The sequence below is a fragment of the Echinops telfairi genome, unplaced genomic scaffold, assembly GCF_000313985.2.
Source record: "Echinops telfairi isolate 266 unplaced genomic scaffold, ASM31398v2 ScPeMD7_443;HRSCAF=831, whole genome shotgun sequence".
NCBI lineage: Eukaryota > Metazoa > Chordata > Mammalia > Afrosoricida > Tenrecidae > Echinops > Echinops telfairi.
In genome coordinates, this window is record NW_022104341.1 from 75,304,095 (window position 1) to 75,317,259 (window position 13,165).

The window sequence follows — 13,165 nt, forward strand, 5'->3', positions numbered from 1 at the left end:
CAGTTATCTTAGAATTTCATCATCATAATCCTCCATGATCATCCTGTGTCCTTTGTGAAAATCTATCAAGATTACCTTTTTAGAATAAAATGAAACAAGCCAAAAAAATACACCAGTTGCCGTAACCTTATAAACTCATCTTTGTTCTGTAAATTTTACTGGTTCAGAAGATCCTCTTGGAAGCTACTGTTTGATCACTTTATTTTGAAGACACCCCATGATTCTAAGATTAACGTATTATTACTGAAGGAACTTACACAACGATCCACCAATCACAGAGACAATTTGAAATATGTTTTATTAGGAATAAACCCATGCATATATCAACTCAAGCCATAGTAGTAATGCTTTTTATAAAAAAGTCATTTCCCTCTTAAAGATATCTTTTTGACCCAAGTTAACACCTGTCTACCTTCTAGCCCAGTGGTTCTCAACCTTCCTAATGCCACGACCCTTTAATACAGTTCCTTGTGTTGTGGTGATGCCCCCAAACCATAAAATTATTTTTGTTGCTACTTCATAACTGTAATTTTGCTGCTGTTACGAATTGGGCGGCCCCCCAAAGTGTCGCGATCTACAGGTTGAGAACCGTTGCTGTAGCCCATTACTTTCCTTCCCTCTCTTATCCTTTTCTACTTAGTAATAATAAAACTCTGATCCTTTGCTATAAAACCTTGTCTTGATTTTTTTATCTGATTGTGGTCTCATACAATATTTATACCCTAGTTTTTGACTAGGCTTACTCAGCAAAATGACCTCTAACTACATTTATGTCATGAGCTGTTTCATAGATTTAGCATCATTCTTTAATATTGCATAGTATTACATTGTTTCTTTAATATTGCATAGTTTTCCATTATGTTTCTTTAATGTTGCATAATATTCCATATGTTTACATGCCAAAGTTAGTAATACTTTTTGTCTTCCCCTTGGATATATTTTTCTTGAGGTTTCAAGCTACATTTTCTATATATTGTAAATATATTTTCAATGATTTGGAAACTCAAAACATTTTTAGAAAAATCTCAATTATCTTTCCCATTTTGCGATAAATTTTGAAGACCCCTTGTGTAAATAAATTTAGTATATTTTAGTATAGACTCTTTTTAATGAGGGATATTTTAGCATTCCAGTAATAAGAAATAATTACCTAAGTTCAGTTTCTTAACACTTTGTGGCAAATCTTCACTTTATCTTCAGTTCATTGTAGTGAAAATCAAGTTGCTTGGCTTAGAGCTGTTTTTTTGTGTTCAATGTAAGCATTGCATTGTAGCAATATTTGACATCTAAGAGAAATTTCTTAGTTTTAAGAGCTTTCAAACTGCTTTAATTTCTTTCTCTTTAAAGCCTGATATTGTTAGCTGTTGGTTCATTGGCAATTTGTGATATTTGAAAAGGAGTTTCTGGTTAAATCGACTCATTAATTAGGCATTTTGCACCTGGTTCCCATATTTTGGGTAAATGTGAATTATTTTACTCAACTATCAATTTCTTTTGATAAGTGCTTTTAAATATATTATTTTAAATAATATTCTTAAAGTTAATAAGCCATTATCCCTCAGATTCTAATGCTAAATATTTATTAGCTAATGAAAGGAAAAACACAATTTAACTATAGATCATTCTTATACAGATGTCAAAATCTAAATAAAATATAAACAAACAGAATACATCTGTGTATCAAAGAGAAATGTATGTATTTCAGTAATATTGGTACGATTTAATATCAGGAAATCTGTTATCATAATTTATTAAATTGAGCAAAGCTGAAAAAAATCATTAGATATTGAAAAGGTATTTTATTTCTAATAACTACTCGTAAATGTACCGGAAATCAAAAGAAGCTAATGATAAAGCTGCTTTAACAAAACAAACAAATTAGATAACAAATGACATTCTTAACAAATTACTAAAATAAGTTAAAATCAGAAACATTACAGAGATGTTCATGCTGAATATTTTTTATTATATAGAAGTCTTCTAGATATGAATTTCCAACTACATACAACTCATACTTCAGGCCAGACCTATAAAGCCATTACATTAAAAATTTGAGGCACGTTAAAAAAAAAAAAAAATTTGAGGCACGTATAATAACATGAGATATTTTATGACATGCATTAAAACATTAGTATTAATATGACTGTATTATTATGTTAAAGATGTTTTAGTATATCTGAAAGCCTTTATTCTATGTTTTTTCTGCATAGAAAAATATAGTATGCATACTATTAAACTAAGAAAAACACTTGCCTAATTGCCATTAGATGCTTCACAGTTAGCTCTAACTTAGTATAAATTTGACTTCAAGACAAATTTAGGAATAGAGCTTAGAACTAATTCCTAATTTGAGACTATGTATATTATGTTGTTATGAAGAAGTAAGATATGGAGCAGTAAGATATGGAAAAAAATCGTGAATATAAATATTGAAAAATATAATTTTGTGGTATGATTAAATAACTAGATTAGATTATCTAATAGTAAAATACTATTTTTTAGTCACAGTAAGATGACTAAATACAAGATATAAATTCAGATATGAGCCACATAATGACCTTTTAAGGGGCCCCATAGACCATAGATATGTCCATGAGTCAGGGAGGAAGATCTTGTTTTGAAGGATGTTAGGGGGTTAGTGAAGTCAGAGGCAGCCCCAGCTTAACTCTACAGCTGCCCCAACTTTACTGCAACACCTGATCACAAGTCTTTTTTAAAAAGATTTATCATTTATTAGTACACTGGTGAAAAATCTATATAACCATCGCAGATCAAGTCACTATAAAATCTTTATTCTTTCTGTTATCTAATCTCCAGCACACTGCTAATAGATTTCATTTCTTTTTGTCAGCACCATTGTTGACCTTTGCAGTGTGCCACGGACTATCTTTTTAGTCTTGCTTTCCTTGAGCTGTTTTCTTGAGGTCTTTGTTCTTCTCATACAGGCCATGTCTTGCAAGTCTGTGTTTAGGTTCCCTTTTCTTTGCATAATCCAAAGAATCATAAATTGTGCTGACACCAGTAGTCTTACACCAGCAAAATGGGTTCTAAATCCAAATACAAAAATGTCATCTGGTATGGTCTTGTATATTTTGGCTAGTTTTTCACTCATTTCTGTCATAACCACTGTTGCGTTCCCAAGGTGAAGGACATTGATGATCATTTGTTTTCACTGAACTCAGTTGGTCATGAACTTTCTGGTCCGGATAGTTACTGTGTCATTTATGATGGCGGCAGACGCTCAAGGAACCCTGATCACAAGTCTTGAGCCTGGTGGGTAGCCGGAGTTTGGCAGCAGTGCCTTACATCACCCTTAATTGAAGCTGCTGTGACTAGCTGCTCCTCTGGTAGATGCCTTGCTCAGCTACCTTACAAGGCAGTGCCTGTGGGCTCTGTTCCTTCCCTGAGACTTCTGATTTCCACAAGGCTCAGGGTGCTGTGCTACATGCACAGAGGTAAACAATTGGAGATGTAAGTTTTATGAACTTATACAATACTACCAGAGAGCCAGAACAACTTATGTAGATGGGTTATATTGGTATGTTAGGGTATTTCAAAACATTCCTAGGAAAAAATTCATTATTTTACATTTTAAGATGGTGATTATATAACATATGAATCAAATAACATCCTGTTTCTCAGAACATATCATATACATTGTGATGAATACTTGTACAAAAATTAGAAGCTTTTCTGTCATAAAAATAACTTACTAAAATGGAACAAAAGCAACAACAACAAAAATAAAAATCCGTTACTGTTGAGTGAATTCTGATTCATAGCGACTCTGTGGGACAGAATGGAATCCCAAAGCTGTGAAACTTTTTGGAAGCAGACTACCACATATTTCTTTAGTTGAGTGGTTGATGGATTTGGACTGCTGACCTTTCAGTTAGAGTAGCCAAACACTTAAGCACTGTGCCACCAGGGCTCCTTGCTAGGATGGAAATGGGGAAAATAAGAATGTCATGGCAGTGACAAAAAAAGAAATAAATTTGACAAGAATGTTACAGGAGGGAAATTATATTGTTGAAAGAAGAAAAAGCAATGTGAGCAAGTATTTTTTAGTACCTATATACCAAATTACTGTAAATACTCGAATATAAGCTGAGTTTGTCAGCACATTTTTAATGCAGTTTTTGTGGTAAAATTAGGTGCCTCGGTTGATAGTCGGGCCTACTTATACTTGAGTATATGCAGTATATTAAAAGTCCTAAGCATATGCCTTGAGACATAAAATCTTACTGTAATGGGGAAAAATGAGGACCTGATGTCGGGGGTTTAAGTGGAGAGAAAATGTTTTGAGAATGATGTACAAATGCGCTTTAGACAATTGATGTGTGTATGGATTGCGATAACAGTTGTATGAGCCCCTAATAAAATGTTTTAAAAAATACATAAATAATATATGATTGAGAGAGGTTGGTGCTTGCTTATAAAACTGAGCTGATGTGATAAAAGTATATCCTCCTAGTAGATAATCAGAGGGGAGTACCTTAGAAGAAGTCATGTGAAAGCCCAGACCAGCAGGAACTAGCCATATGTGAAATTCTAAGAGAATAGCATTCATAGACCAGTTAGTATAAAGGAAGGATGACCGACCAATGATGGTTCATAATACAGAATTTGAATTTTAAGTGTGGTGAGAAAACCAGGGAGGATTTTAAAAGCAGTTTTATGACTTAATATAATTTATCCTTTAAAAAGATGACGGGTTGTGCATTGGGCCGCTAACCACAAAGTCAGCAATTTAAAACCATCAGCTGCTCTGCAGGTGAAAAACAGGTATATACTTCCATGAGAGTTAGTTTGGGAAACCTACAAGGGCAGTTTTATCCTGTCCTATAGCATTGCTGTGAGTTGGAATTGGATTGACCTGAAGGCAGTGAGCTTTTTAAGGGAAAAGAGTAGAAATAGCACAGTGAGCTGGCTATCGTGGCAGTTCAGCCAAAGATGATTATGACCTCCACTAGTGTAGAGTAGATAGGAAACACAGCTGTGGGATAAGTTTGGAGGTAGAATTGTAAGTACATTGGATAGAAGATTAAGAGAAATGAGTAATGGTGCATCAATCACCCATTTTTGGAAAATGGAAAGATACCAAATTTTGGGCAGGGGAAGCCAGAAAACCAAACTCACTGCAAGCGAATTGATTTTGACACCTAGTGACCGTATAGGACAAGGTTGAACTACCCTTGTGAATTTCTTTGACTATAACTATGGGAGTAGAAAACCTCATCTTTATCCAGTGGAGCAGCTATTGGTTTTGAACTGCTGACATTGCGGTTAGCACCCACGGTGTAACCACTATGCCACCAAATCTCCTTAAATTTCAAATAGAGTTAGCAGTCATTTTAAATAGTTACATAAAATGATCTTGAAGCAAACATGTAATATTAAATGAGAAGAGCCAAGTGAATTCAGGAAAAAAATAGTGAAGGTAGGCCTACCTTAACCACTATACAAGTATTGTTAAAAGTATGCCATTGCATGGGGTTCAAAGTATTAAAACTTCTTATGATTGAACTATGGAATTGTATGGTGTCTGAATTACCTCCAAATAAAATGGTTTGCAAAAAATAACAATAAACATCAGTAGATTTCTCATTAAAAAAAAATTAAAACTTCTTGGAAGTACCAGGCACCTTGAGAGAATTGAGTCACTGAGCCTGGAGGCCCAGGGCAATAGTCTCAGGGAACACCAAGGTCAGGTGGCCTAACATAGTCTAACAAAGTCTACATCCAACTTTGGTGAGTAGCAGCTGGCAACCTAAAAGCTCATATGTGGCCATCTGAGATACGACTTCCTATCCAGAGGAAAGAAGAGAGATGAAAATCAAAGTCACATGCACACAATTAGTCTGCTTGGCAATGGATCATGCAAACATCAATATCCACAACATTATGACCGGAATAACTAAATGGTGCCTGGCTCCTGCAAAACTGCTCTGAAAAGGGTCACATTAGAAGGTCCTGGAACAAATGGGAGAAAGATGTTGAACAAAATTCAAAATCATGAAGGAGACCAGGCTTGCTAGTTGGATAGAGACCGATGGAACCCCAAAACTATATTCTTTGGTTACTCTTTTGAGTCTCAGTCAGAACTCTCCCCTGTGAGGAGATTTTCAGCCAAACAATAGACAGGTGTATAAGTCGAAACTGCTGAGGATAATTGACCATCTGGGATCAAAGGAGCAACATTTACCCAAGGACAGAGTTCAGAAGGGTTAGGAAAGGAGGAGGAATGGAGACAAGTAACAAAGGGAAGAAGTGGGATGGGAGATGTTGCATTTAGGGGATTCCAGTAAATGAGAGGAAACAATATGTATGAATCATTGAATGTGAAACTGGTGATCTGCTCTGTAAAACCTCACCCAATTCACAATAAAAGTTATTTTTAAAGTATATGCCATTGGCATAAAACCAAAAACCCACTGTCATCAAGTCAGTTCCACTCCTAGTTACCCTGTTGGGTGAATTTAATTGTTTTTCAGCATGCAGTTTCTGAAACTAAATTTTTATGGGAACAGAAAATCTCATCTTTCTCCCACAGAGCACTTATTGGGTTTGAATTGTTGACCTTGTGGTTAGCAACCTAATTACTTAATCCCCTGTGTCACCAGGGCTCCTCTGCCATTGGCATTCACTACCATTGAGTTGGTTCCAATTCTTCTCTACCCTCTAGGACAGTGTAGAGTTGTCTCTGTGGGTTTCCGAGACTGTGAATCTTTATAGGAGAAAAAAGCCTTATTTTTCTGCCATTGGCTTAGTAATAGGCAAATAGATTTATGGAACAGAATAGAGAGTCCAGAATAGATCCCTCAATGGATGGGATTTTAATATGTGAAAAAAAATTTAAATTAATTGATGAAAATTTATTTAATAAAATCTTTCCAGAATAATGTTTAGATTATTTTTCCCCCTTTTGATTCAACCTTGCTTAATTTTATTTCTTTTTTAAAAATTTGAGATGAGCTTGTCTGTCACTAACAACTTCAAGTCCATTTCAATTTTTTTTTTTTAGTTATTTAGTGTTGGGTTGCTATATACTAAATGGAAAACTAAATTCCCCTTGTGGGAAGAAAAAAAACAGTTTAATCTTAGAAGAAAAATTGTTACTAGATTAGATACTGTCCAAGAAATTTAGGGAGTATGTATATGTATCTTTAGATTTGGGGGAACTTTTTACCATGATAGGAAAGTATGACTATATGTAAATGCTTGTCAAGTAAAGAATACCACAAGTAATATCAAATGAAAGATTGGGGAAAATAACATTTTAAAAATATTTATGTTAGATATACAGTGTTATTCTCTGTCATGAGCTTCCTAAATAACACAAACATTTTGCACTCCTGCTTTGAAAGGCTGGAAGTTTGAGTTCACTAAGTGGTACCACGAAAGAAGAGCCTAGTGATCTGCTTTTTAAGGATTATGTTTTTGTGTGCTTTCAAGTTAATTTTGATTCACAATGACCTATAGGACAGACTAGAACTGCACCATAGTGTTTCTAATATCATATATACTCGTGTATAATCCGAGTTTTTCAGCACATTTTAATGCCATTTTTATGGTAAAATTAGGTGCCTCGGCTAATATTGGGGTCGGCTTATACTCGAGTATATGCAGTACTTTAAATCTTAATAGAAGCAGACGACCATATCTTTCTCCTGCTGGGTGGCTGGTAGGTTCAAATCACTAATCTTTTTGGTTTGTAGGTAAGCATTTAATGACTGTGCCTTCATTGCTCTTTTCCATGCAATTGGTTATTAAAAACCTTCACACTGTGACTATGAGGTGGACATGATGACAATAAGTTTCGGTTATGACAAAAAGGGGGAACCGATCACAAGGATCTACATATAACCTCCTCCCTGGGGGACGGACAACAGAAAAGTAGGTGAAGGGAGTGGGTAAGATATGACAAAATAATCATAATTTATAAATTATCAACGGTTCATGAGGGAGAGGAGCAGGGAGGGAGGGGGAAAATGAGCTGATATCAAGGGCTCAAGTAAAAACAAATGTTTTGAGAATGATGATTGTAACAAATGTACAATCATTTTTGTACATTTTGTACATCATGTTTGATACAATGGATGTATGTATGGATTGTGATAAGAATTGTACGAGCTCCAATACAATGATTTAAAAAAAAAAAAAAAGAAAGTTCTGGATAGAGTGGGTGGAAATTTGAAACAAAGCTCAAAATAAAAATAAGGAAAGAGGAAAAAAAAAGTAACTGGAACAGTGAGCTCAAACATAACAATTATGAGGATGGTATAGAACCAGGTGGTGTTCTGTTGTACATGGAGTTGCTATGAATGGCTGAACAACACCTAACAACATTAGCTATCACATCTCACCTGTACCATTGGAAAAAACCTCTTGTTGAAAGGGGTGTTTACACTTACACATTGCTGATGGAAAAGAGTAACTTATGTAGTAATTTTTGAAAACAATCATTTATGAAAAATTTTATATAGCACATTTTAAAATTCAAACATATTTCTGGGAATATGTCACATAGAAATAAATGCCAGTACTTGGGAAATATGTATAAGATATACCATGTATATTCATGTATAAGCCGAGCTTTTATTTATTTTTTAATTGAATACTTTTATTGGGGCCTCTTAAATCTCTTATCACAATACATATATTCATCCAGTGTGTCAAGCACATTTGCACATATGCTGCCATCATCATTTTCAAAGCATTCTCTTCCCACTTGAGCCCCTGATGTCAGCTCTCCATTTCTTCCCCTTCCGTCCCCCATCCGCCCTTGATAACAAACCCTTGATAAGTTATAGATTATTATTTTCATATCTTACATCATCCTCTATTGCCCCTCACCCACTTTTCGATTGTTCATCCCCCTGAGAGGGGGTTATAGGTTGATCCCTGTGATTAAGCCGAGTTTTTCAACACATTTTTAATGCAGTTTTTGTGGTAAAATTAGGTGCCTAGGCTGATATTAGGGTCAGCTTATACTCAAGTATATACAGTATATTACGGCGTTATTTTGACTGGCAAAAACTGGGAACAATGTGGATGTCCTTAATTAGGGGAAGTTCGAGTAACCATCTTAGAAGACAACATTCAACCATTAAAAAGAATGTGTTAGATCTGTGCTAATGAATGGAAGGATTTTCTTGATGCATTGTTAAGGGAGAAGGGCAATAACAGAAAGGTCTCTAATATATCAGTTTGGTAAGAGAATGACAAAAAGTCATGACATCTTTTTTGTCTAGAAAATAGAAATTGTATGGGTATACAGTTGAGTATACAAAAAGGTAAAATATGTATATATATGTAAAAAGTTTAAACACTGAGACATAAGTGGAGATAAAGGATATTTGTAAAAGATGACTGCAATAAAAGTAACACATACGAGTCCATTTTATTAAAATATTTGTATATCTTTACATACATAGGAAACAAATGAAAAGATTCATCATTCAACGTTCTTTTATTAAGGACCTACTGTGTATATGCCAGGCATTATTTTGGCTACTAGAGGACCAAAGAGAAATAGATGTGGTAGATTATTGTGTCTTCTCGAAACTGTAATCTTCTGAAGCAGCCATATTCATTATTTCAGGGTATAAATAATTTCTTATATTTTTCATTATGTTGAATTTTTACAATGCTTATGGTAGAGACAAAAACAAGCAAATTATATTGTGAGGGAAACAATGAAATAAATCAAGGTGTTTGTAATTTTTTCCTTTCGTTTGCAGTTGTGCCATATTGACTCCCAAACTGATGGCGGAATCCCCTCTTACTGTTTTGCTTTAATGGCGATGTTTTTTCTACAACAAAGAAAACCCCCTCTTCTTCCTTCCTTACTTGGAAATTGGGTACGCCTAAGATTGTGATATGTATGTGCATGTGTATATGTAGTTTGCTCTTGCAAAGTGTTTTTAAGCTTCAATTATGATTTATCTGTTCATCTATTTTTAATAATTTTTCCACTATCAATTTGGAATGCTCATGTTTTTAAGCTTCAATTATGATTTATCTGTTCATCTATTTTTAATAATTTTTCCACTATCAATTTGGAATGCCTTTTTATATAGATTGAAGGCTTTGACTCCAAAAGAATGGATGACTTTCAGCTGAAGGGCATAGTAGACGAGAAGTTTGTGAAGTGGGAGTATAATTCAAGTAGTGCAACTGAGAAAAATTCAATTGCTGAGGAAAACAAAGCTAAGGCAGACCAACCAAAAGATGATACCAAGAAGACAGAAACAGACAACCAAAGTAATGCCATGAAGGAAAAACATGGCAAAGTAAGTTTTATGTTTTTGACTTCTATTTCTGTAGAATTTTTAATGCCTTCTATTAAAGTGATTTAGTAGTGATTGACTGACTGACTTTGAGTAAGCCACTTGACTTCATGTTCCTATCTGTAAATTGAGGAGTTGATCTGGTTTAGTTTTCAAAACTGAAATTCTGTACTAGATTTATACCTCATTTGGAAGATAAGTGTTGGTTCAGTCATGTCAGGGTATTTATTTATATCTCTTTTTAATCTAGACCAGGAAAACTTCCTTCAGAGTTGGGCGTCTGATCTCAATGTCAGCATATTAAAATTATGTTGCCAGATTGGTGGAGAATGAATGGCTTGATTAATCATTGAAAATGCATTTATTAAGGATTATATGCCAGGCACTATCTTGACACACACACACACACATATACATATATATACACATACATGTATCTTCTAGAAGTTTATAATGTTCTGAAGTAGTCAAAGATGCATTATCACAGAAATGTAAACTTTTCTGAAACTGTGCTCTTACTATATTGGATTATTTAAACTTCCTAGCCCAGTGGTTCTCAACCTGTGGGTTGAGACCCCTTTGGGGTCACCCAATTCATAACAGTAGCAAAATTACAGTTATCAAATATCAAGGAAAATAATTTTATGGTTAGAGGGGTCAGCACAACATGAGGAACTATATTAAAGGGTCGCAGCATTAGAAAGGTTGAGAACTACTGTCTAGTCCATTTAATCCTCCCTCTTTCGGGGAGACTACCTCTCCTCTCTCTACACACAATCACTACTTAATCTCAGTTAATGATCTTGCTTGTTAACTACTTCACTAATAAACTGAAGTAATCAGAAGGAGATTCTACACACTCCTAAAGTCATCAGCCACCATCTGCCCTCACATGTTCTGCTTTGGTATTTTTTTAGTCATAGAAGAATTTCTATCTAAAGTAGTTTTCTTCACTTGTGCAAATTGTATCCTCTAACAGTGCTCTACTATTTTTTGTCTCTCCTACATTGTCTTACCTTTAAATTTTATTGAATCAAGCATGCTTTCATTTCCCTATCATGACACTACTTCCACTTTTACTGTAATCCTATTCTTTGCTCTTTGTTTGTAGTAAAATTCCTCAACTAAGCATTATTTATATCTACTGTTTCCATTTGCTCTCCTTCTGTTTCTTCTTAGTTCATTTCATTTAAACTTTGGTCCCCATCAATCTGCTAACATTTGTCTAAGCAAAGTTAAAAGTATCCTCCTCACTTGTAAATCAAGTGTTCCTCCCCCATCCTCAGTATTTTTTTAAACTTACCAGTGTCATTTGCCAATTGATTATTACTCTCCCTCAAAATTTTCTTCACTGGGTTTTCGGGACAGCACAACTTTGGTTTTCATATCATCCTACTAGCTATTTCCTCTCGATCTCCTTTGCTGGTTCCTCTTTCTCTCTTCAGGTTCTTAATTCTTAATATCGGAATGTCTCATTCATTCCTTGATCTCCATTATCATTTATATCTACATGCACTCCATTGATAGTCCCCATTCAGTCATATAGCTGTATGCTAATCATTGCCTTTGAGTCAATTCCTGCTTTTAGTAACCCTGTCAAATAAAAAAAACAAAGTCAGTGTCATCAAGTCCATTCCAACTCAGTAATCCCTCCGAAGACAGAGTAGAATTTGTCCCCTTTGGGTGTTTGAGGGAGCTAGTGGGTTAAACACAGTGCAGCTAATTGCAAGGTCAGTAGTTTGAACCCACTAGTTGGTCTGCTGGGGAGATATGAGATATGACACTTTCTGTTTCTGCAAAGATTTACAGTCTCAAACTCTTGGGCATGTCTACTCTGCTCAATAGGTTTGCTGTGAGTTGGAATATCTTTGCTGGCAGAAAGTCTCACTGTTCTCCTAAGGAGTGACTGCTAGTTTCCAGCCATTAACCTTGGAGTCATCACAACTCATAACCTCGCATGCTACCAGAGCACCTTTTTTATTTTTATTTTTTTATTCTAAAAATGTGACAAATCAAGAAATTCAATCATAGCTTCATTATCATTTATACTTTAACAAAACTAATTTGGGGACACTGGCTTCTTCGCAATATTTTTGAATTTCCTCCACCTGTATTTAAAAAAAATTTTTAATGAAATACTTATGGGGTACTATAACATCTCATCACAATCCATCATTCATCCATTGTGTCAAGCACATTTGTACATATGCTGCCATCATAATTTTCTTTTCTTTTTTAAAAAAATACTTTTATCGAGGGCTCTTATATCTCTTATCCATACATTCCTTGTGTACATATCCATACATTCCTCCAGTGTGTCAAGCATATTTGCACATATGCTGTCATCATCATTTTCAAAGCATTCTCTTCCCACTTAGCCCCTGATATCAGCTCCCCATTTATCATCATCAGTTTCAAAGCATTTTCTTTCTTCTGGAGCCCTTGATATTAGCTCCTCATTTTCCCCCTCCCCATCTCTTTCCCACCCTCCCTCCCTCATGAATTCTTGATAAGTTATAGATGATTATTTTCATATCTTACATTGTCCTCTGTCCCCCTCCACCCACTTTTCTGTTCTTTGCCCCCCTGGGAGGGGGTTGTAAGTTGATCCTTGTTATTGATTCCCCCTTCCTCCAACCATCTTCCCCTTATCCTCCTGGTATCTCTTTTCTTGTTGTTGGCCCTGTGGGGTTTATCCATCCTGGATTCCCTGTATTTTGGGCTCTTATCTGTGCAGAGTGCATGTTCTGGTCCAGCAGGATTTGTAAGGTAGGATTGGGGTCATGATAGTGAGGGGGAGGAAGCATTAAAGAACTAGAGGAAAGTTGTGTGTTTCATTGGTGCTATACTGCACCCTGACTGGCTCATATCCT

At 35.2% G+C, this 13,165-nt stretch overlaps 1 protein-coding gene across 6 annotated transcripts in view; it reads left to right on the forward strand.

Moving 5' to 3' along the window:
- The window catches only part of TUT4 (terminal uridylyl transferase 4), a 128,381-nt gene that overhangs the window by 52,966 nt on the left and 62,250 nt on the right, over window positions 1–13,165 (forward strand). For all 6 annotated transcript variants that reach the window (XM_045291971.1, XM_045291972.1, XM_045291973.1 and 3 more), the window contains exons 10-11: window positions 9,744–9,863; window positions 10,083–10,295. In XM_045291971.1, the coding sequence (XP_045147906.1) occupies window positions 9,744–9,863; window positions 10,083–10,295 (333 nt within the window). The remainder of the gene's footprint in view (window positions 1–9,743; window positions 9,864–10,082; window positions 10,296–13,165) is intronic.